At 52.9% G+C, this 22,272-nt stretch overlaps 2 protein-coding genes across 5 annotated transcripts in view; one reads left to right on the top strand and one right to left on the bottom strand.

Moving 5' to 3' along the window:
- The first annotated feature begins 122 nt into the window (after positions 1–122).
- On the top strand, positions 123–17,924 carry ZNF276 (zinc finger protein 276). 3 transcript variants are annotated; one of them, XM_032853741.1, is made up of 11 exons: positions 123–141; positions 4,618–4,921; positions 5,242–5,288; positions 5,384–5,830; positions 6,896–6,974; positions 8,201–8,284; positions 14,209–14,319; positions 14,388–14,463; positions 14,763–14,880; positions 17,159–17,258; positions 17,334–17,924. In XM_032853741.1, exons 2-11 carry the CDS (start codon positions 4,638–4,640, stop codon positions 17,578–17,580), a joined length of 1,593 nt encoding a protein of 530 aa, XP_032709632.1. In that variant the 5' UTR covers positions 123–141; positions 4,618–4,637; the 3' UTR covers positions 17,581–17,924. The 3 variants fall into 3 exon arrangements, with proteins under 3 accessions (XP_032709632.1, XP_032709629.1, XP_032709630.1); XM_032853738.1 differs by lacking the exon at positions 123–141 and adding an exon at positions 441–675; XM_032853739.1 differs by lacking the exons at positions 123–141; positions 5,242–5,288 and adding an exon at positions 441–671.
- The window catches only part of FANCA (FA complementation group A), a 50,973-nt gene continuing 46,568 nt past the window's right edge, over positions 17,868–22,272 (bottom strand). Inside the window, exons 29-36 of one of the 2 annotated variants that reach the window (XM_032853733.1) lie at positions 21,722–21,834; positions 20,806–20,944; positions 19,773–19,847; positions 19,367–19,469; positions 18,826–18,901; positions 18,422–18,578; positions 18,215–18,307; positions 17,868–18,060 (exon numbers count right to left, since the gene is read on the bottom strand). In XM_032853733.1, the coding sequence (XP_032709624.1) occupies positions 17,953–18,060; positions 18,215–18,307; positions 18,422–18,578; positions 18,826–18,901; positions 19,367–19,469; positions 19,773–19,847; positions 20,806–20,944; positions 21,722–21,834 (864 nt within the window). In that variant the 3' untranslated portion in view covers positions 17,868–17,952. Of the gene's footprint in view, positions 18,061–18,214; positions 18,308–18,421; positions 18,579–18,825; positions 18,902–19,325; positions 19,470–19,772; positions 19,848–20,805; positions 20,945–21,721; positions 21,835–22,272 lie in introns of those variants that run through there. The other variant, XM_032853732.1, reaches the window with a different exon arrangement.

Below are 22,272 nucleotides of genomic sequence, written 5' to 3'. Positions count from 1 at the left end.
CCTGGACCGCCGGAAGCGGCGGGGCCGGCGCGGCTGCACTTCCGGCGTCGGCGGCCCCCTCGGGGCGCTCGAGTCGCCAAGCTCCCGAGGTTGGAGGGGCGGAGGCGCTCTCAGGTAGCCTCACGTAGTCGCTGCGAGCGCGTAAGTGGAAGCGTCGGCCCCCGCGCGCCACGTCTGGGACATGCCAGACGCCCGGGCCCGGCCTTTCCCTTCGCCGCCCCGCCCCTGCCTCACCGGCCCGCCCCACTTCCAGGGTGGCGAACCGGGTCGAGCGCCGGAGTCCAGCTGAGCAGACGCGCGGGGCTCGGGGCGAGAGGCCGGGCCCGGCCCACCCAGCGGGGGTCGAGCGGAGCCGAGTGCAGCCGAGCCGGGTCGAGTACGGCCGGGTGGAGCCGAGCGGGGCCGAGCCGAGCGGGGCGGAGCGCCGGGGCCCGGCTGGAGCCGCGGCCGCCGCCATGAAGCGGGACCGGCTCGGTCGCTTCCTGTCTCCGGGGGCGGCGGGTCCGCGCGGGGGCTCCGGCGGCGGCAGCGGTAGCGGCAGCGGCCGGACCCGAGGCCGCCCGTCCCGCAGCGGACCGAGCGTGGACGAGGCCGCGGCCTTGGTGGCGGCGCGGCTGGGCTGGGGCCTGGCGCGGGCCCGCGGGGACCCGGGCGAAGACGGCGCCGAGGAGGCAGGTGGGTCGGGCCGGGGCGCCGGGCGGGGGGCGGGCGGGCGGGAGCGGGAGCGGCGGGTCCCGGGCCGGAGCCCCCCGCGCGCGCTCTCGGCCTTCGTGGGGGGCGGGGGCTGCGGTGTTGGCGGAGACCCTCGGCTGCTGTCGTGCGGGCGGCGACGGGCTCTGGGACGTGTCGCGCCGGGGCCGTGCTCACACGCGGCGCGGGGCTCGCCTGGGACGGTAGCCGCCGGCCCGCGCTGCCCGACACGCGCCCGCAGACCCGGTGCCCCGCAGGCCCCGTGTGGCCCCGCCGCGCCCCGCGCCTGCGGCCGCCGCGCTGCTCCCCGTGAGCTGCGTTTGGCTTCTGGCCTGGTGCAGAGGACGCTCGAGAGTGAAACCGGGTGGCGCCACCCGTCCTTCCTGCCTTCGCGTAGCGTAGTCGCTCGAGGGGCCAGCGTGCGGGGCCAGCTGGCGCGTTGCCTTTTCGTGGGTGAGTAATGTTCCGGCGCGCGCTCGTGTGCTCGTGCGCGCGCCTCACGTCCTCTGGGACGCGGCGGGAGGAGAATGGTTGGGTCAAAACTTTCGGTTTTGGGACGCGGGGGTGGCTCAGTTGGTTAAGCAGCTGCCTTCAGCTCAGGTCAGGATCCCGGCGTCCTGGGATCGAGTCCCACATCGGGCTCCTTGCTCATCAGGGAGCCTGCCTGCTTCTCCGTCTGCCTCTCTGCCTGCCATTCTGTATGCCTGTGCTTGCTCTCTCTCCCTCTCTGACAAATAAATAAAATCTTTAAAAAAAAAAACAAAAAACTTTCGGTTTTTAAAAATTTATGGGGGCGCCTGGGCGGCTCAGTGGGTTAAGCCTCTGGCTATCTGTCTTTTTTGAAAAAATGTTCATGTCTTCTATCCTTTTTTTAATTGCATCATTCATTTTGGAGGTGTTGAGTTTTATAAATTATTTATGTATTTTGGGTAGTAGCCCTTTATCAGATATGTCATTTGTGGGGCGCCTGGGTGGCTCAGTGGGTTAAGGCCTCTGCCTTCGGCTCAGGTGATGATCCCAGGGTTCTGGGATCGAGCCCCGCATCTGTTTCCCTGCTCTGCGCGGAGCCTGCTACCTCCTCTCTCTCTCTGTGCCTGCCTCTCTGCCTACTGGTCTTTCTGTCAAATAAAATAAGTAAATAATCTTAAAAAAAAATAAAGTAAAAAATCTGTGTATGTATTTTAGCGAGAAAGCGAGGCCCCACTCACACTTCCCAGAAAGAGAGTACGTGTGCAGAGCGAGGGTTAGAGGGACCGAGGGAAGCAGACTGTCCGCTGAGCAGGGAGCTGCAGGGACACTGGGCTCCATACTGGGCTCCGTGTCTGTCACCCTGAGATCATGACCCGAGCTGAAGCCAAGAGTCAGACTCAACCTACTGTTCCACCCAGGCACCCCCCGTAGTTTTAGTATTTTGAGGAACTTTGATAGAGACTGTACCAGATTACATTCCCACCAGCAGTGCCCAGGCGTTCGCTTTTCTCCACGTCCTCCAGCACGCATCGTCGTGAACAGGTGTGAGGTGCCGGCTCATTGTGATTTTGGTGCGCATTTCCCTGGTGATGGTGGATGTTGAGCACCTGTACACTTGTGCGTGTACTTATTAGCCGTCTCTATAGTTCTTCTCTTGAAAAACAACCGTTTAAATCTGCCTTGTTGTTTTTTTAAGATTTATTTATTTGAGAGAGGGACAGGGAGATAGGCAGACGCCCCACTGAGTGGGGAGCCTGGCACTGGGCTTGATCCCACAACCCTGACATCATGAGCCAAAATCAAGTCAGACACTTAATGACTGAGCCACCCAGGCTCCCCTGCTGCCTTTTTTAAAGTTGGATCGTGTTTTTGGTTTTGAATTACATTAGCTCTTAATACATATATTTTAGAGATTAATCTTTGTTATATGATTTTCCCCAATTCAGTAGGTTACCTTTTCTTTTCGTTGATGGTTTTCTTTGCAGTAGAGAAGCATTTCAGTTTGATGTAGTCCCACTTATTTATTTTTTTGCTTTTGTTGCCTTTGTTTTCAATGTTGAATCTAAAAAATGATCACCAAGACTGAGGAGAAGGAATTTACTGTCTATGTTTTCTTCTAGGAGTTTTATATTTTTAGGTCTCACACTTAGGTCTTAAATCCATTTCGAGTTTATTTTTGTTTATGATTTAAGTTGGGGGCCTAGTTTCATTTCTTTTGCATGTGACTGTCCAGTTTACTAATACTCATTTATTGAAGAAGAGACGGTCACTTCCCTATTGTACAGGTTTGCCTCCTTTGTAGTAAGTTAATGGACCACACATACGCCCAGGTTTATATCTGGGGTCTCTCTCTCTCTCTCTCTCTTTTTTTTTTTTTTTTTTTTTAAGATTTTATTTATTTACTTGATAGATCACAAGCAGGCAGAGAGGCAGGCAGAGAGAGAGGAGGAAGCAGGCTCCCCGCCGAGCAGAGAGCCCGATGCGGGGCTCGATCCCAGGACCCTGAGACCATGACCAGAGACAAAGGCAGAGGCTTCACCCGCTGAGCCACCCAGGCGCCCCTGGACTCTCTTATGTTACGTTAGCCTGTTTGTCTGTTTTTATGTTATTACTGTATTGTTTTGGTTACTGTAGTTGTGTAATCTGTTTTGAAATCAAGAAGTATGATGCTTCTGGCTTTGTTCCTCTTTCTCAGGATTGCTTTGGCTATTTGGGGTCTTTTGTGGTTCTATATAAATGTTAAGATTGCTCTGCTTTTGTGAAAAATACCATTGGAATTTTGATCAGGATTCCACTGAATGTGTAGGCAGCTGTGGGTGGTGTGAACGTGGTAATGGTGTTCTAATCCACGAGCACAGAATATTCATTTATTTGTCTCTGGTTTACTTCATCGGGTAGAGGTTTCTCACCTCCTTGTTAAAAAGTTATTCAAAGGTTTTGTTATTCGTTTTGATGCATTTGTAAGTGCGATTGCTTTGTTAATTTCTTTTTCTGATAGTTCATTGTTGATTTTGTGTCCATCAACTACGGAATTGCGTTCCTAGCATTCTTAGACTCTTTTGGTGGAGTCTTTAGGGTTTTCCATATATACTGCCATATTATCTGCAGATAGAGACAGCTTTTTTACTTCTTTTTTTTTATTTGGGTATTTCTTATTTTTCTTGGCTAATTGCTCTAAGACTTCTGGTACTACGTCGAATAGAAGTGGTGAGGGTGGGTGCCCTTATCTTGTCCCTGACCTTGAGAGGAAAGCTTTCTGCTTTTCACCTGTGTGTATAATGGTAGCTCTGAGCTTGATACCTGTGACCTTTATTGTGTTGAGGTACATTTTCTTCTATACCCACTGTGTTCAGAGTTTTTATCATGATGGGCGTTGAGTTTTGTCCGAAACTTTCTGCATCTGCTGAGATGCTTATATGAGTCGCATCACGTGGATAGGTTTGTGAGTGTTGGACCGTCCTTGCACCCCTGGAATAAATCCCACTGGATCCTGGTATATGAGCCACTTAGTGTAGTGTCGAATTAGGTGGGCATTTTGGCAGCTGTGTTTGTCAGGGATTTGGCGTGTAATTTTCTTTTCTTGTGGTGTCCTTGTCTGGTTTTGTTATCAGGGTAATTCTGGCCTTGTTGTAGAAGCACTCCGAATTCTCTGAAAGGTTTTCTGGACCGTAGGGCCCTCCATTGAGCACATTCCCCCAAAAGGGTTTATGTTCAGCCGGGAGCCCAGAGCCAGAGCCTTGCCTTTGGCCCAGATGCGGGCTTGTGTCTAAGGCGTGTATACGGGGAGGCTCCATGGAGGATCCTTCACTCGGGCTGGGAGGATGCTGGGAGGATGGCGGAACATGGGCTTCCCCTCCCCTGGGGCCACGTTGCTTCTTTCCTAGGAGCTTGTGTCTTCCATGCCCTGTGCAGCCAGCAGCCTCGCCTGCTGACTTAATGTCTCCTGTGCTTGCCCAGGAACAGGCCGGGCTCTTGCCATGGGGCACTGTCGCCTCTGCCATGGGAAGTTCTCCTCACGGAGTCTCCGCAGCATTTCTGGCAGGGCCCCTGGGGAGAGCTCAGACAGACCCCCCCCAGGGGAACGAGTTTTCATCAGGGACTTCCAGCATCTACTGGGGGTGGCCGTCCACCAGGACCCAGCTCTGTCTCAGTTTGTCTGCAAGAACTGCCACGCCCAGTTCTACCAGTGCCATGGCCTCCTCAAGTCCTTCCTGCAGAGAGTCAACGTCTCCCCGACAGGCCACCGGAAGACTTGCACGAAGTAGGCGATCCTCCTTCGTTCGTTTGGTGGGCGTTCAGGGCCCAAGCTCCCTGCGTGCTGGGGAGTGCCGGGGGAGGGGGGCCTCTGCAGTGGGGAGACATATCGTGCCTAGAGGAGCAAACATGTTGGTGTGAGGGAGTTGGACAGACATGCTTGGGGGAGGTGAAGGCCACAAGGGGTTGAGTGCAAGGAGACAGGAGGTGGCCCTTGGAAGAGAAATTCCAGACTGCATGTGGGACAGGTGGCCTATGAAAGGGATCTGGTGAGCCTGCGTCTTGTTCACTGCCAGCCTGACTCCTGGCCATGCTGATCCTTTGCAGGGTTGGTGCCAAGCCCCCACCAGGGGCAGAGGAGGGAGCGTGTTTGGGTGAGTGTGCCCCCTTGTGTGTGGTGTGTGGGTAGGCTCCAGGTGGACTAGGTGCTGACTGGCCGTGGGTGTGGCGTCTCTCTGCCTTTCCTCAGTGGACCTGATCACTTCGAGCCCCCAGGGCCTACGCGACTTGGTGGCATGGGTGCATGGACACGCAGCCAGCTGTGGGGCCCTGCCTAACCTCCAGAGGACGCTGTCCTCCGAGTACTGCGGTGTTATCCAAGCTGTTTGGGGCTGCGACCAGGGCCACGACTATACCATGGATGCCGACTCCAGCTGCGGGGCCCTCTTGCTGGACAGTGCATTGGCAGTCAAGTGGACATGGGACAAGGAGATGGCCCCGTGGCTGACCCAGCATCGGGGGTCCAACCCTACTGGGGCTGCCCCTCAGAGTTCCCAGGGCAGAGCAACCACAGCTCCAGCCGAGACCGAGACGCTGCCCAACACCGACATGGCCCAGCCTTCTTCAGATGTCAACCCCGTAGGGCCTGGGCTGGGCCCCCCACCTCAGCCAAGTTTCCCCTCAAGTGGGGCCCCAGGTAGGAGCCTCTTGTGGGCTGTTAGACCAGGATTCCTAATCTTGAGCCAGGCAGGGCCCTCAGCAGAAAGTGGATGTCTGCGTTGTTGTGAACCCTCGTCATGGTGTCATATGCAGCGACTCTGGGAGAAATGAGGAGGAGTCGGCCTCAGCATCTCCTCCTGGGCACCTGACACCAGGGAGGGGTTAAGGACTCTATTACAGCAGTTTCTGTAAAGGCATGCTTGTCTGCCGTCCGGTCTTCCTTGCTAAGCCTGCTTGGGGCCAGGGGGCTGAGAGAGGCAGAAGAATGGGGTCCTTGTTGTGGGACATGGGGGAAGAGGGCAGCTGCTGCCTCTGAGGCTGTTTTGGGCCAGCTGTAGGCCATTCTCTGGGTCTCAGCCGGCATCTCTGAGACATCCCAGCGGGACTCGTATAGACAGGCTCCTCTACCAGCTGGCCAAGAGGAGACACAGGGCCCTTGTTTGGGACCCCATCCCATTGTGCTGTGGTTGGGCTGTCACTGTTAATGGACTTTGTATTGGGGCGGCTGGGTTGGCTTCCTGCTGCTGCTTGCGGCCTCCGTTTGTGCACCTGAGCTACCCAGAAAAAAAAAAAAAAGCGTGGCTGCCCAACTAGTTCAGAGAGAGAGAGGGGCACAGATGCTGGGAGGGGAGAAGGGAATTAAGTCAGAGGGTTCTTAGAACTGCTTTTTTTTTTTTTTCCTACTGTGTGCATGCAATACTTTGATAACAATGATTTTTTTAAATGTTCCGGAACATCCACAAAGTGCAAGTCATCCCACCCTGAAACGACTGGATCTGAACCTCTAGGAAGGGCTGGGCTTGCTGATGTGGGCTGTCGGCTAGGGTTTCTGATGCCTGGTGCTGCCCATGCCTGTGCTAGATGTGGGGGTGGCCGGTCTGGCTATGCAGGGACCTTACTGGGAATGGGACTGGGAGGTGGGTGGGATTTAAGGTTGAAGGACCTCAGGCTCCCCGCAAGGAAGACAGGTGCATGCCTCCTTTCTGGGGAGCACTGCTTGCGCTCCGTGTTGGTAACAGGAGCCTTGTTCTTTGTTTCTCAGGGCGGTTGGGTGAGAAGCAGGTTCCATCTTCAACCTCGGATGATCGGGTAAAAGACGAGTTCAGTGACCTTTCTGAGGGGTGAGAGAAGAGTGGGTTTAAATAGCCTAAAATTCCTCCTTGGAAAACCAAACTCCGCCAACCTGTGTGCTCCCTGCTTGTGTCCTGGCCAGGACCGTCTCCTTCTCTTGGTGGGAAGGAGATGAGTGGCCGCGGGTACTTCCAGGCTTCTTGCTCCTGATCCAGAGGGCCCCCCAGACCTGAGGCATCCGCAGGAGGAGCACAACCGGGGGGTGTGGAATTAGAGCACTGCGGTCGCTCTTCTGCTGTTGCTGGCTTGTCTCCTTCAAGGCTGTGGTTTTGTGCTAGCCGTAGATGTTATTGAAGCAGGCGAGGTCAGTCTCTGGCCCTTTGTCCTGACATGATTGTGACTTGGGGCAGAGGTTCTGTGCAGGAGGATCAACTGCTCCCAAAAGGGCACTATCAGGGGCTGTTCGCTCCTGGGGCCGCCTCCTGCTTGTCCGCTGAGGACCCCTCGTGGTGGCAGTCACATGCCAGCCAGCCTTACACCCTTTCCCCATGAGCTGTGACTGGAATGCAGACGCACCCTTATACACACAAGGAGGAGGACAGTATGATTTTTGGCTCAGATCTAGTGGGGTGTCAATGCAAGTTACTGAGGTGCCGGAAGAACTCAGGTGGGTGTGCTAAGACACCTCCAGGACCAGCAGTGGTCACAGGCTGTCCTATAGGCCACCAGCCAGCCTGGAGTCTCTTCTTGTCTGGACGCGTGGCAGCCTGCAGGGGAAGGCCATGGTGTACCAGCCTGTCTGTGTCCGCTGTCCCGTAGAGACTGAATTCATGCTTTAGGGTAAAGGTTACAGATGCACACATCTTTTCCTGGCCTTTGCGACCTTTGCAATGGCCAACAGCTGACACATCAGCTGGATAGGTGCTCACAGTTGTGGGAAGCAGGTGACTCATAGTCTGAAAGTCCACTTTCTGAGAAGCCTACCTCTTTGAGGTCTTCGTGTGCTACCTGGGGCCCCCTAGAGAGGTTCTTTCCAAGTTCAGGTCCTGGTGTGAGGGGAGTGTGGCTTCTGGGGGATCGTCAGTTTCCAGTTTGCTGCTCTGCCCTTTTTGTTAGGAGAGGAGTTCAGAAATTTGGGGATTTTTAGGTTTCTAAGACCTTGTTAGGAGTGCAAAAACATGGAGTATGGAGATTTGATGGTATTTCTAGACAGGAAGTGTCACTGGATCTGTCATATACCACAGGCCTTTGCTAAAGGTTCTCTCTTCTTCCCTAGGGACATCGTGAGTGAAGATGAAAATGATAAGAAGCAGAATACCCAGTCCTCGGACGAATCCTTCGAGCCTTACCCAGAAAAGAAGTAAGGGGGGCAGTTTTGTTCCACGTCCCTAGGGTGTGGGAATGGCGTCACTGGGTAACCTGTGTCTGCCTGGTAGGGTCACTGGGTGGGAGTCGTTGGGACAGAGAATGAAGGCTCCTACTTCCTGGTCTGCCCTTCCTCGGCGCACGTTTCCCGCTGCTCTTTGGCCTGACGACCCTAGCCCAGTACCGTGTGGCTTCAGCTGGAGGCCTTTCTTATTTCAGTGCTGAGACCTGGTCTCTGTGTCATGTGGGAGTGGCAGGGCCTGCGGACGTGACTCGGCATCATTCCGGGAGCGCTCTGCTTTCCCTTCTGCCTGCTCTGCCCTCAGTCAAACCACAGTCATGTCTGTCGTGTCACCCTCTGATTTCCTGCAGGAACCTCTACCCTGCACTTCTTTCTGCTGCTTTGGTAGGGTCCTTGGAGACTCAGGGACCCAGCCAGCCCTGCAGTTGCTCTCAGATCTGCCTCTGGCACTGATTTCTACACCACTTCCCTGTAGAGTTGCCTCTGTGGCCTTGTCTTGACCTTCCCTTTTCAGGGATTTGTGTTTTCTCTCAGGATACAGGGTCCTGGCAGGGAAGGCTGATGTGTACTTGTGTCCCTTTCCTCCCTGCCTTAAGCGCAGGAACACTGAGAACACCGGCAGTTGGCCACTGCCCCACTTGGTGCTGTTGAGCATTTCACGGTCGAGTGCAGACCGGAATCACCCTACCGTCAGCCAAGGAAACTCAGCACAAAGATTAAAGAGCAAACCTGACTTCCTTTTTTCATTTGAGTTTTAATGGCTATGGAAAAAGAAACAAGCCAGGCCCTGCGGGAGGTGGGACCAGGTAGCAGTGGGCTGGCCACAGCTCTGGGTTCACCTTTGTTCCCACAGAGACACTCAGACCTGGTGGCCACGTGGTTCCTTGGGTGCTACAATGTGAATCACAACTGGAAACCTAGGACAGGGCCTCTGAGTAGCCCTCGTCCATGTGACTTTGTTTTAGCAGACATGCTGGTCCCCTTAGCTGGGACTGAGCCACCCAGGTGCCCCCCATTTTAAGTCTGTAAATGTGCAGTTAATTCAGTGGCATCGAGTACATTTCTAGTGTTGTGCAGCCACCACCACTATTTCTAAACTTTTCATCATCCCAAGTAGAAGCTGCTCCTGTTAAGTAATGACCTCCCTCCTCCCGCTCTCCCAGGCTCGCTAATCTAGTTACGTCAGAGTACCTCATGGAAGTGGAAATACGTATTTGTCCTTTTTGATAGGATTCTTTTATTTAACATAATGTGTCTTAGATTGATCTGTGTGTAACGTGGAATAGAACTTGGTTTCTTTCTGTGACTGAATATATTCTGTTGTACGGGTGGGCCACAGTGTGTTGATCCATTCATCGTCATTTTGGGTTGTTTCTACCTTTTGGCTGTTGTGAATAATATTATGAATATTGGCCTACAAGTATCTGTTTGAGGGGCGCCTGGGTGGCTCAGCTGATAAAGCATCCAACTCTTTTTTTTTAAGATTTTATTTATTTATTTGACAGAGAGAGAGAGAGATCACAAGCAGGCAGAGAGGGAGGCAGAGAGAGAGGGGGAAGCAGAGAGAGGAGGAATCTGAGCAGAGAGCCCGATGCGGGGCTCGATCCCAGGACCCTGGGATCATGACCTGAGCCTAAGGCAGAGGCTTAACCCACTGAGCCACCCAGGCGCCCTCTTGTTTGTTTTTACAGTGAAGTACAGTTGGCGTACAGTGTTTGTGTCAGGCCCACAAGGTAGTGACTCAGTAATTCTGTATGTTGTGCCAAACTCGTTGAGGTGTAGTTGCCATCTGTCGCCGTGCAGCCCTGTTAGAGTTCCACTGACTATGTTCTCTGTGCTTTGTCTTTCATTCCTTGAGTGGAGTGCTCCCCACCCCACAAACATCACTTCTCTATTTATGGGGCTGTTTCTGCTTTTGTTCGTTTTGTTTTTTATTCCACATACAGGTAAAACATAGGTTATTTCTCTTTCCTTGAATTAGTTCACTTAGCAGAATGCTCTCTAGGTCGATCTACGTTGTTGTAAGATCTTATTTTTCTTATGGATGAGTGATGTTCCATTATATACATACCACATCTTTTTTATCCATTCATCTTGGAGCCCTTGTGTTGCTTCCATGTTGTTGGAAGCTTGGCTGTTGTAAATAGCGTTGCCGTAAACATAAGGGACCTGTGTCTTTTGAATAAGTATTTTCTTTTTGTTTGGGTGAATATAGTAGTGGAATTACTGGATCACACGCTGTTCCTATTTTTAATTTTTTATTATTTATTTATAAGACTTTATTATTTGATAGAGACAGACACAGCAAGAGAGGTAACATAAGCAGGTGGGATGAGAGAGGGAGAAACAGGCTTCCTGCTGAGCAGGGAGCCTGGGGCTTGATACCAGGGCCCTGGGATCATGACCTGAGCCAAAGCCAGACGTTTAACAACTGAGCTACCCAGGCCCCCCCATTAAGTTTTTTGTTTTTTGTTTTTTTTTTTAAGGTTTTATTTATTTATTTGATGGAGAAAGAGAGATCACAAATAAGCAGAGAGGCAGGCAGGGAGAGAGAGAAGTAGGCTCTCTGCTGAGCAGAGAGCCCGATGTGGGACTCGATCACAGGACCCTGGGATCATGACCTGTGCTGAAGGCAGAGGCTTAACCCACTGAGCCACCCAGGCGCCCCGACCCTCTTAAATTTTTAATTGTAATTCCAGTATAGTTAACGTACCATGTTCTGTTTTATTGTACATATTTTTAATTTTTTTAAAAGAATTTATTTATTTATTTATTTGAGAGAGAGAGAACAGGAGAAGAGAGGGTTAGGGGGAGAAGCAGACTCCCCGCTGAGCAGGGAGCCTGATGCAGGACTCAATCCCAGGACTCCAGGATCATGACCTGAGCTGAAGGCAGTGGCTTAACCTACCCAGGCGTCCTATTTTTAATTTTCTGTGGAACATCCGTACTGCTTTCCACAGTGGCTGTTCTCTTTTTTTCTAATTTTTTGTGTCGTTAACACAGTGTTATATTAGTTTCAGGCATATAATATAGTGATTCAAACCTGTTTTCCTTTTTAGTATTCATCCTCTTGGGTGTGACGCAGTACCCCATTGTCATTTTGGTTTGCATTTCCTTAGTGATTAGTGATGGTGGACATCTTTTAACATGCTTATATTTTTTGAGAAATGTCTATTTAAGTCTTTTGCCTTTTTTTCCCCCTTTGGATTTGAAAGTTTTTTTTCTTTTTATTTATTCTTGCCCATTTTTAAATTGGCTTGTTTTATCTTTATGCTGTTGAGTTGTAAAGTACATTTTCTCCCATTCAGTGGATCATCTTTTTCATTCCCTTGATACTTTCCTTTGGTGCACAAAAATTTTTAATTTTAATTTTGAAATCCAATTTACCTGTTTTTACTTGTGTTGCTTTGCCTTTTTTTTTTTTTTTTCCTTTAAATCTCTGTGTTCAATGTGGGGCTCAGACTCACAACCCCCAAGATCAAGAGTCGCAGGCCCTGCTGCGGCGGCAGCCCAGCGGCCCGCGTTGCTTTACCTTCGATGTTATATTCCAGAAACTTGCCAAATCCAAGGTCATGTTTTCATCCAGCAGTTTGATAGTTTTAGCTCTTACGTCTTTGATTTATTTGAGTTAATTTTTGTATATGGCGTGAGTTGGGGATCCAGTTTCATTCTTCGGCCCATGGACATGCAGCTCTCCCAGCCCCATTTGTTGAAGAGACCGTCCTTTCCCCAGTGACTGGTCTTGGCGCACTTCTCAGAAAATCAGTTGATTTTTCTTGTGAGGGGTATATTTTTGGGCTCTCAGTTCTCTTCATTTAGTCTGTGTGTCTGTTTTTGTGCCACTACCACACTGTTTTGATTATTGGAGCTTTACAATATAAATTCTGGAATCAGAAGTGTGAGTCCTCCAGCTTTGTTTTTGAGACTCATCTCGCTGTTCAGTGTCCCTTTAAATCCCATGTTAAGCTTAGGATTGCTTTTTTTGTTTCTGCCAAAAACACCACTGGGTTAGGGTTAGGGATTGAATCTGTAGCTTGCTTTGGGAGTATTGCCATCTTGATATTAATCCTGCAGTCCATAAACCTGGGGTGTTTTCCCACTTATTTAGGTCTTTTTAAATTTCTTTCAGCAGTATGTTTTAGTGTTCGGTGTATAAGTCTCTCATCTCCTTGGTTAATTTTATTCCTAACTATTATTTTTAATGCTAGTGCGAATGAATTATGTTTTAAGTTTTGTTTTGCATCATTCATTTTCAGAACTGGTTTTTGTGTGTTGATTACGTACCCTGCAGCTTTGCTGAATTTGTTTATTTTTGTGTGGCTTCTTCAGGGTTTTCTACATAGGAGATCATGTTATTTGTGCACAGAGGTAATTTTTTTTGGTAATTTATTTTTTTATTATTATTTTTTAAAGATTTTATTTATTTATTTGACAGACAGAGATCACAAGTAGGCAGAGAGGCAGGTGGTGGGCGGGGCGGTGGGGAGATACAGGCTCCCCGAGGAGCAGAGAGCCCGATGCGGAGCTTGATCCCAGGACCCTGGGATCATGACCTGAGCCGAAGGCAGAGGCTTTAACCCACTGAGCCACCCAGGTGCCCCTTTTTTTGGTAATTTAGATCCCCTCTCTTTTTCTTGCCTGATTGCTGTGTCTAGAACTTCTGATACTATGTTGAATAGCAGTGGTGAAAATGGGCATCTTTGTCTTTTGTTTTTTTTTTTAAAGATTTTATTTATTTATTTGACAGAGATCACAAGCAGGCAGAGAGGCAGGCAGAGAGAGAGGAAGGGAAGCAGGCTCCCCGCTGAGCAGAGAGCCCGATGTGGGGCTCGATCCCAGGACCCTGGGATCATGACCTGAGCCGAAGGTCATGAGCTGAAGGTCATTAACCGACTGAGCCACCCAGGCGCCCTTGTCTTGTTCTTGATTCCAGGGAAGCTTTCAGTCTTCCAGTTGAGGATGATGTTAGGTATAGGCTCGTCACATAATGTCCTAAGAAGTTCCTTTTGTTTCTGACGGTTTTCTTTAAATGTTTGGATCTGAAAAGGAAAAAAAATGTACATTTCTCTTTATATACTTTTTTAAAGATTTTATTTGAGAGACAGCATGAGCAGAGGGAGGGGGAGAGGGAGAAGCAGATTCCTGCTGAGTGTGGAGCCGGAGGCAGGACTCAATCACAGGACCCCGGGATCATGACCTAAGACGAAGGCAGACGCTTAACCCACTGAGCCACAGGCACCCTATGTTGCTTTAAATCTTCACTAGGCCCCACGGGGAGGTTGGTGCATCTGAACTGGTCTTTCAGGGATGCGTCAGACTGAATAAAAGGACCCCACTGTCCACGCTGGCCCTGGCAGCAGGACTGAGGAGCAGGGATGGCAGCTGGTGGGGCAACACCACGCTCTGCCAAGAACACGCATCTCCCTCTGAGCCCCCGTCTGGTGGCTGGGCACCTCCCATCAGGTTCCAAAACTGTTGGTTCTGATCTTTTCTAGCCTGGTGCTGGTTTTGTTGCAGGGACGGACCCCTAAAGCTTCCCCAATCCATCATTTAATATGATGTCTCCAAGTAGTGTTTGGTTTTGATGTTTAGGGAGTGAAGTTTGAGTCCTGACAGCCCAGCCGTCCCTGCCCCTTGCCTTCCCGAGGCGGCAGTGCAGAGCCTCTGCCTTCGCTAGGAGTCGGTCTAGCTCTGGTGGCTAAGGTCAGTTTGAAAGCCGGCCGATGAGCACTGAGACTGAAACAGGTTGCCATGGAAGCCTGGGGGAAAAGCCCGCCTTTCCTGTTGGAGGAGAGAGAAGCATGAAGAAAAGTGAGAGAATACGTGCGAGAGAGACCAGAAGCAGCACTGAATCTGATTGTTCCCCTCCCCCCATGTTTTTTTTGCCCCCTTCGTAGGGTCTCTGGCAAAAAGAGTGAAAGCAAAGAAACCAAGAAGTCTGAAGAACCAAAGATTCGAAAGAAACCCGGCCCCAAGCCGGGCTGGAAGAACAAGCTCCGCTGTGAGAGGTGAGGGCCTGGGTGGGGGCCGCCCTGCCCGGGGGGGGCAGCGGCTCCATGTGTGCTCTGCCTTGCAGGGAGGAGCTGCCCACCATCTACAAGTGCCCTTACCAGGGCTGCACGGCTGTGTACCGAGGGGCCGACGGCATGAAGGTAAGCAGGGCCTTGCCCCGGGGCCAGGGGTTACCTTCTGTGTGTGGCTGACCGGGAGGGCCCAGGTTTCTGTAGAGCCGGGCGTAGACTTGTTCCCCGGGCCTCGTGAGAGCCTCGCTGGGTAGAGTGGAGCAGTGAGCCTTCCACTTCTGGGAAAAGCACCCACTTCCGGTTGAGGGACGGGCGGTTGGGTCTCTTCCTTGGAGGCTGCCGTGCAGGGCCTGTGGGAGGCCTGTGCTGTGTGATCGGGGGTGACTGTCCTGGCCGGGGCACTCAGGGTCTTGCTGTCCCTCCCGCAGAAGCACATAAAGGAGCACCACGAGGAGGTCCGGGAGAGGCCCTGCCCCCACCCTGGCTGCAACAAGGTGTTCATGATCGACCGCTATCTGCAGCGCCACGTGAAGCTCATCCACACGGGTACGGGCCCTGTTCTCCCAGCCGCTCGCCTGCACAGCCCCCCCGGGTGGCTGGTGGGGGCTGGACGCCCTTCAGAGGTGCCTGGGGCTGTGTCGTGGTGCCTTGAGGGTCATGCCTAAGTGGTGTGGGACTGACCGTGAAGAAATCCCGGTGCCTTTCAGCAAGTTTATTGTGGTGGGGGTTTTTCTCATTACTTTTAAAAAATGACATTTATTACATGCTTTTCGGATTGTAAAAGTAACCCACGCGCATTGTAGCAGTTGTAGAAACTAAGCACCTAGAAGATGGTAAGCGCCTTCCCTCCGCACTTCCCGTTGCTTCTGGTTTTGTGTCTGTGCCTTTTTCTGGGTGTTTTTGAGAGTAATGGCCTGATGAAGTCCTGTGGCGCCCTGCAGCGTAGTGGGCCTGTTCCCCGGGGCCCGGCGCCTCGGGGCTAGGGTTGGGGGGGTACGCTCTGCTCTCGAGTCCTGGCCGTTTTAGCCTTCAGACCAGTCGTCTGCAGAGGCTGTCGCACCCGGTGTGGGCAGTGCCTGGTCTGAAGGTGGTGCGCAGCCGGCTGTGCTCTGGTCTGTTTGGGAAATGAGACCTGCTGGCACAGACTGGAACTCCCGGGTTGCGGAACGTGGTGTGAGCCGGGGTTTGGGCTGGTCTTTGGGGGAGGGGGCCTGCTGTCCCGGGACTGAGGCGGGGGGAGTGCAGGTAGCTTGGTGTGAGTTAGGAATGGATTACTGTTGTCCATGCTGGTTCCTGAGGTGGACCTTTGCTTATGCTGGGGGCGGGGCAGGTAAAGGGCACCTGCTGTTCCTTCGCTCCTAGAGAGATCTCTCCAGGATGCCCTCTGAGCTGAGCACATAACCTCACCCCCAACCCATGGGCCCCAGGTGCTCTTGTATGTTCACAGGCTGTGCGCTTGCTCCGAGAGCGGCAGTGCCCTCTGGGCTCTCCCTGAGCCTGGCCCACTGACCTTTACAATTCCAGGCTTGAAGCCCCAGTAGTTGCAGGAACTGGGGAGACTCAGGCCCTCGGCGCCTCTGGCTTTCCAAGCCCGTCGCTCTGGGGGCCCCTTATCCCTGTGAGCTGGTCTGTCTCTTGGCTCTTCTCCCCGAAGGCGGCTCCCTCCTCCTCTCTACCTTTAGTTGTGGGGTTGCTTTTGCCAGTCTTCAGGTCCATTTCTGGGGTATTTGGGAGGATGTGATAGTTTGTTTGTGGGGTGATGTGAGCCGAGGGCCCTCTCCCTCTCCCCACCCATTCTCTGCATCCACATTACAACCCTGGGCTCATGTGCGTCTGTTACAGTTTTGAGTCCCCTCCCTTTAACGACATGATCTGTGCCACCTGTGTTAGAAGCTCAAGGACTGTGTGCGCTGGACCCCGCTGCTGCAGCTTCTCCCCACAAAGCTGCTGTCCTGTGTGGGCATCACCCCCTTTAAATGATCCGTGCATTGTGTATCTGTTTATCCCTAAACAGAAATTGTGCTTGTTTTTGTTAAAATGACTTACTATAGAAAGTTACACTTTACTTTTTTTACCCAGATTTGTCAGTTTTATTGTTGAACAAATCTATTGGTTGGTCTCACCGTGAAACCATTTTTCCTGTGTTTTTTGCTCTTGAGCCACCCCGGACATCTGACACAAATAATTCCCTCAAACTGGGCCTTCAAGTTGTGTCCCAGTTCAGACACCAGTGGTCATAACCATTAGCAGTTTTTTTAAAACACCAAGTTTTTTTAAAACACCAGTTTTTTTAAAACACCAAGAGGGTGGACTGTGAACTTGGAAGGGTGCATTGTACCTAGTAGGGGAGAGAGCCAGTCGGGGGTGGGTGTTTGTAGGTGGAATGGCAGTGAGGAACAGGCTCGTGGCCACCACCCCAGGCACACGTCCAGGAGTGGAACTGACTCTTGGGTTTTTGTTCAAGAGTATAAGAAATTTATTTGCTAAGTGGATATCCCCTTCCCCTACTTTGGACCCAATACGGGGATGATCTTTAGAGCAGTAGTAATCAGTGACGCTTTAGTGATTTGGATGTCCTCTAAGAATCTTTGCTTGATTAGATCTAAAGTTTCTCTTTTAGAAAACAGGCTTCACCTGTGTACAGTAGCTGGCGAAGTCTCAGCCAGGTGACATTTTTAAGCAATTTTAACAAAAAGTTTTACATTAGAAATGTTTTCCATCTCTCAGTAAAATTGGGTTTGCACGGCTCCCTGCTTGGGTCCCCGTGCTCTGTGGGAGGGCTGGGCATTTCTCGTGCGGTGCTCACTGGATCTCTGGCCCCCAGAGGTGCGGAACTACATCTGTGATGAATGTGGACAGACCTTCAAGCAGCGGAAGCACCTTCTCGTCCACCAGATGCGCCACTCAGGAGCCAAGCCTCTGCAGTAAGTGTGGGGACGGGCACCTTCTCAGGGCCATACTGGCGCCCACACCCTCGCTCACATGACCCTGTCCCCCAGGTGTGAAGTCTGTGGCTTCCAGTGCCGGCAGCGGGCATCCCTCAAGTACCACATGACTAAACACAAGGCTGAGACTGAGCTGGACTTTGCCTGTGACCAGTGTGGCCGGCGGTTCGAGAAGGCCCACAACCTCAATGTGCACATGTCCATGGTCCACCCTCTGACGCAAACCCAGGACAAGGCACTGCCCCTGGAGCCACCACCTGGGACTGTGGAGGGCCAGGCCGTGAAGCCCGAGCCCACCTGAACACAGGCGCTAAATGGGGTTAAGACAGTTTCGGTAGTTCCTCATATGCAACCTGATGGCACAGCTTTGCTCGCTCCCCTGGAGCCCCCGTGCTGTACCCCCCCACCTGTGTGTCAGGAGGACACTGATCTGCCGTGTGGTGAAGGTGGGCTCGGTGTGCAACTCATGTAGCCTTTCCAGCCTCCACTCTGGGACCAGCATTTTCCTACAAATACTGAGTGACTCGGGGCCAGATGGATTTTAAATAATTGATTCCTGTTCCCCACCAAAGCAATCAAGATTTGTAATCCACTTTTTAGTGCAAAAGCTCCATGTTATGCTTGTAATAAATTATTTACAAAGGAGCTGGGCTGTGGACTGTGCAGGGTCCAGTCAGAAGAGCTGGGGCTCCTGGTAGAGATCCGCATCAGGCGCCACCTGCTGTCTGCTCAGGAGGGCGGCGCTCACTTCCGGGTCGCAGTCTCCACTAGTGGCCAGCAGCTGCGAGAAAACAACTGTGCTCAGCCCCCTGCGGCTGCCAGGTAAGTGGGCACAGTGTACGTGTCAGATGCCGGATCATTTCTGCTTGGGGCGTTGCACGTTTACACAGTGACCTGGACGTGCTGCACACACCAAACGAGCATCTGGGTGCTACCTCTGCCATGTTCGAGAAGCTCTTCTGGGGGCACCTAGGAATTGATTGCAGCAGAAAATGACGAGCTTTTGTTATCAAGCCTACGGGGTCACCCTGGAGAGAGGACAGGCAGAGCCCCAGGTCAGCGTGCTGTCAGGGGCCATGATGCCCCCACCTGCTCACTGTGCCAGGAGAGCTGGCCACACGGGTCTGAGATGTGTCACTTGCCTGGCCCTGGAGGTCCCGGCCCCTGGTGGCTAGAGCCGAGACTGCACTTGTCTCCCCAGCCACGAAGAGACAGATGAGCTTTAGGTACATGTCGACAGCGACGTGCAGGAAGGCATCTTCCCTCAGGAGGGCGTCTTCATCGAAATAGGAGAGAAGGCTGAAGGTAAGAGACAAGATGCCTCGTGACTCTAAGACGGCACGGAGGTGGGTGGCAGTCGGCACGAGCAGCGACTCATCGGAGGAGTGAAGTTACGGGCCTCTTGCCCACGTGGCGAGAGACCCACAGTGGTACTGATACAGGATGGGGAAGGGGTGACCCCTCCTTGGACCACACACAACCCCCCCAGGTGGGCACCCCTTCGCTGAGAGTGTTGCCACACTACCAGAGCGGCGGGTGCACTTACCTGTAGAAGGCAAACGGCAGCAGCCTGATGTGTGGGTCTGGGGCCAGGCGGAGGAGGACAGGCCCCAGGCCACCTTCTGCAACCAAAGTGGGGAGGGGCGGGTTTAGTTTTGTGGCTGCCTCCCCACCCCAGCACCAGCATGTTCAGGACACCTCAGGTGCCTGGCTGGTGTCGGGGGGCGGGGGCTGTCCCCATGCTGGACGGCAGAGCCTGGGAGGTAGACCCCTACGCCCCCCCATAAGGCCTCAGTGGCACTCTGGGACCCTGAGGACTCCACTCTTCATTGTTGAGATGAGTTTATACTGCATTTACTCTAAAATGTAGTTTATATACTTCCCGAGAAGATAGACTTCCAAAAACGAGTTAGTACCTTAAAGCCCAAACGTTCATACCTACCCAGTGGAAATCATTTTTGAAAAAGGACTAAACAAAGTGGGGACCACAGCCTGTGTCTGCTGGGTCACCTGTTTCCCCAGAGATGGCTGGTAACTGGGACAAACACAGGCCGTTCTCTGCTACCAGGTCCCAGGGACTGTCTTACCCGCCTCGGTCAGCTGGAAGAGCGCCAGCCAGGATACCTTCCTCTTCTCCAAACACCCCAGGATCTCTGCGCAGACGTCCAGAGCCTTCAGGGAGTCAGCAGCCTGCGGCCCGCACAAGAGGAGGCTGGCTGACTCCACAGGCACACGGCGGGGAGGGGTGACCTCTAGCCCAGAGGGAGCCTTTGCTCCTTCTGTTGAGTCATGAATGGTGACCGTAGGGGGTACAGGCCAGGGACAGCTGTGCCCAGGTTCTGAAATGAGACCTCAGAGAAGAGGCCCGGGGCCTAGGGGTTCTCGCTTCAACAAGCACGAGATTCCTGAGGAGCCCTTCGAGAGGAACGTTCCAGGACCCTCCTCCCAGAAACCCTCCTTAGGAGGTCTAGGGCTGGGAGAGAGTCACCTTACCTGATGTCTTGAGTGTGGGGTCAGGTGTGACGAAAGCAGGCCCATTAAGGAGAAGAAGAACAGGACAAGCAGCAGCTGCTGATAAAACCAGCGCCTCAGAACATAAAGCCAGCCGGGCTGCGCCCTCCAAAGCAACTCTGAGTAACGGACGCGGACATGTTCTTTGACTAAACGTTTATAGGCGGAGAGCATAAATTTTTCCTTAAATAGATCTTCTCGGGAAGGAAAATTATATAAAAAAAAAACTTTTTTTAAATTTTAAAAACACTTTAAAGGGTAATTTGAGAATAAACTCTTAGAGACTGCATCCTCTTACGTGTGCCTTTGACACAGCTTGTTAGCGCGACCGCAGGAAGAGCTGTGCCGTGGCCGAGGGCGGGCGCGGTGTGCGAGCTGGGGGAGTGCTCGCCCCCGCGCCCCGCTGCCGGGCTCCTGGCCTAGAAGGGCGTTTATGAACTCCCTAGAGGTAAGTGCAGAAGTCTCTCCCCACCAACCCTGGCGGGTCCACCTCTTCCCAACCCCCTGGAGCACACCCAGGCCGGCTGGGGTCACTCCGGATATCCCCCGCTCCCTTTGAGCACACACAGGCCTCAGAGGCTTGAGGCCACTGAAATTGCTTTCCAACAATTTTTTTACAGTAAATTACCAAAAACCTCAGGCAGGCCTATATGTCCTGAGCTGACAGATGACTTTCCAGTTTACAAATGGTTTAGTTTGGGGAGAGATAAGGGAGCTAAGGCTGTGGGAATAGGAACAAAGAAGGTCGCACTGCCCTGGTCTGGGGAGGGTAAAAATAAGCTAAAAGCAATCAAAAGTGTAACATGTAAGGTACCCTTTCTGTCAATAAACTTGACAGTCAAATATTACTAAATCTATGAACGTGGTAAATCTTAATTCCTAATAAAGTCACAAAAATGCCATACTTCTGTCCTTGGAAAAGCACAGTTCATTAGATGAACCCAGAGAAACAGAGCTGATTGGAACACTGATTAAAAACAAAGTTGCCACAAAAGTGAAAGAATTCATTTCTTGCCTCCTCTCTTTGGCAGTCCAGCTTCTCGAGCTGGCTCTTGATGCTGCTTTTGCCGGCTTGCTGGATTGCAAAGTGTAGCGCCGCAGCGGAGAGCCAGGCCGGGCCTGGTGGGGGGCGTGCCGAGTCGGCGGAGAGGCAACTAGGAGACAGATACGGGTCACCACAGGAACCTCACAGCCATGTCCCGGCAGAAAGCCACCAGCCCTGCTTACCTTCAAGGTGGGGGGGTGGGGGGGGCTTACAGTCTGCAGAACCACCCCTGGCTCGGCATAGGGACCTAGAGGCCGCTGTCTGGGTCCAGCCCCCAGTTGCCCTAACCTGCTTCTGTGCCGTGGACATGAGGAGGGGGTGGGTAGGGCCTGACCAGGACACCGGGTCCTGACTGCCCAAGATTTGCAAGGTTGTGGGTCCTAGAACTCTCAACCTGGAGCTCACCACGCAGACCCCTGGCTTCTGGGTCCAGTCCTCCTCCTCAGCCCCTGCTATGACCGCAGTGTGACACGAGGTGCCCCGACAGGTTAAAAACAAGGCCCCAGATTAGTGGCATATAATGTGGGAACGGGGCGTTTCTTGTTTTCTGGGAGTTCAAGTGCTCTGGACGCTGCCACAGCACACAGGGATAGGAGGAGGCCAGACGGGACCACAGCCCTCTCCCAAGCCATCCCGTGCCGGAGACTGCCAGCTGCCTCTCACATCCACGCGATGCCGGCACTGCCAGGCCTGGAGCCAGGAGAGAGGCAGGTGGGGCGGAAAGCTGGGCAGGGACCTGCTAGGTCAGGTCTGTTTCTTCCCTTCCGTGTGGCTCCTGCCCAGCCTGCCCTAAGGCCTCTGTCCAGCAGCCCAGGGTGTTCATGGAGGTAACCTGTAGCAGGTCCTAAAGAACGTCTGTGCTTGCTCCTGCCGTTGTTCCACGCACCTCCTGCCGAACTGCCGGGCCTCCGCCAGTCTCTGCAGCTCCTGGGGCAGCGGGCCCTGGAAGCAGCTCCTCCACCGGCTGCGAAGGTCGGGCTCCAGGCGTGGCCACCACAACTTCCAGAAGAGAAAGATCACCGGTCAGCAGATCAGGGGAGGCTCTACTTGGACGCCTTTTCAGTCCCTACACCCGAGTGACCAGCGAGGATGTGCCTGACACCAGCAGCACAGCTCACAGTCACCGAGTGCCTCCGACCTTTTAGGACGGCCTCATGTTCTCCATCCCAGGTTCAAGGCAGTTCTGCGAGCGAGCTCGTCCTCCTCTGTGGAGGACGCCCACGTCCGCACTTGAGTTGGTGTTGTACACACATGGTAACTTTCGCATTGAATTCCACCCACACGAGCCACAGACTGTGTGTGAAGCCAAACCACTCGGTCCCAAGGCTGCCAGGAGAGCTGTGTGGGGTCAGGACTCCAGGAAAGCCAGCGAAGAATGCCGCCCCCAACCAGGAACCCCACACCCACGTGAGGGCCAGGCTGGCAGGGGACTGGGCC

This window comes from Lontra canadensis, unplaced genomic scaffold (assembly GCF_010015895.1).
Source record: "Lontra canadensis isolate GAN:19392208 unplaced genomic scaffold, GSC_riverotter_1.0 scaffold8, whole genome shotgun sequence".
NCBI lineage: Eukaryota > Metazoa > Chordata > Mammalia > Carnivora > Mustelidae > Lontra > Lontra canadensis.
The sequence above is the reverse complement of the archived record's forward strand: the minus strand, read 5'-3'. Positions and strand labels throughout refer to the sequence as shown.

Coding starts and splice junctions, on each gene's coding strand:
- ZNF276 (XM_032853738.1), top strand. CDS start 456: ATGAAGCGGGACCGGCTCGGTCGCTTCCTGTCTCCGGGGGCGGCGGGT. Junction 676..4,617: donor AGACGGCGCCGAGGAGGCAG/GTGGGTCGGGCC, acceptor GTGCTTGCCCAG/GAACAGGCCGGGCTCTTGCC. Junction 8,285..14,208: donor GAGCCTTACCCAGAAAAGAA/GTAAGGGGGGCA, acceptor CCCCCTTCGTAG/GGTCTCTGGCAAAAAGAGTG.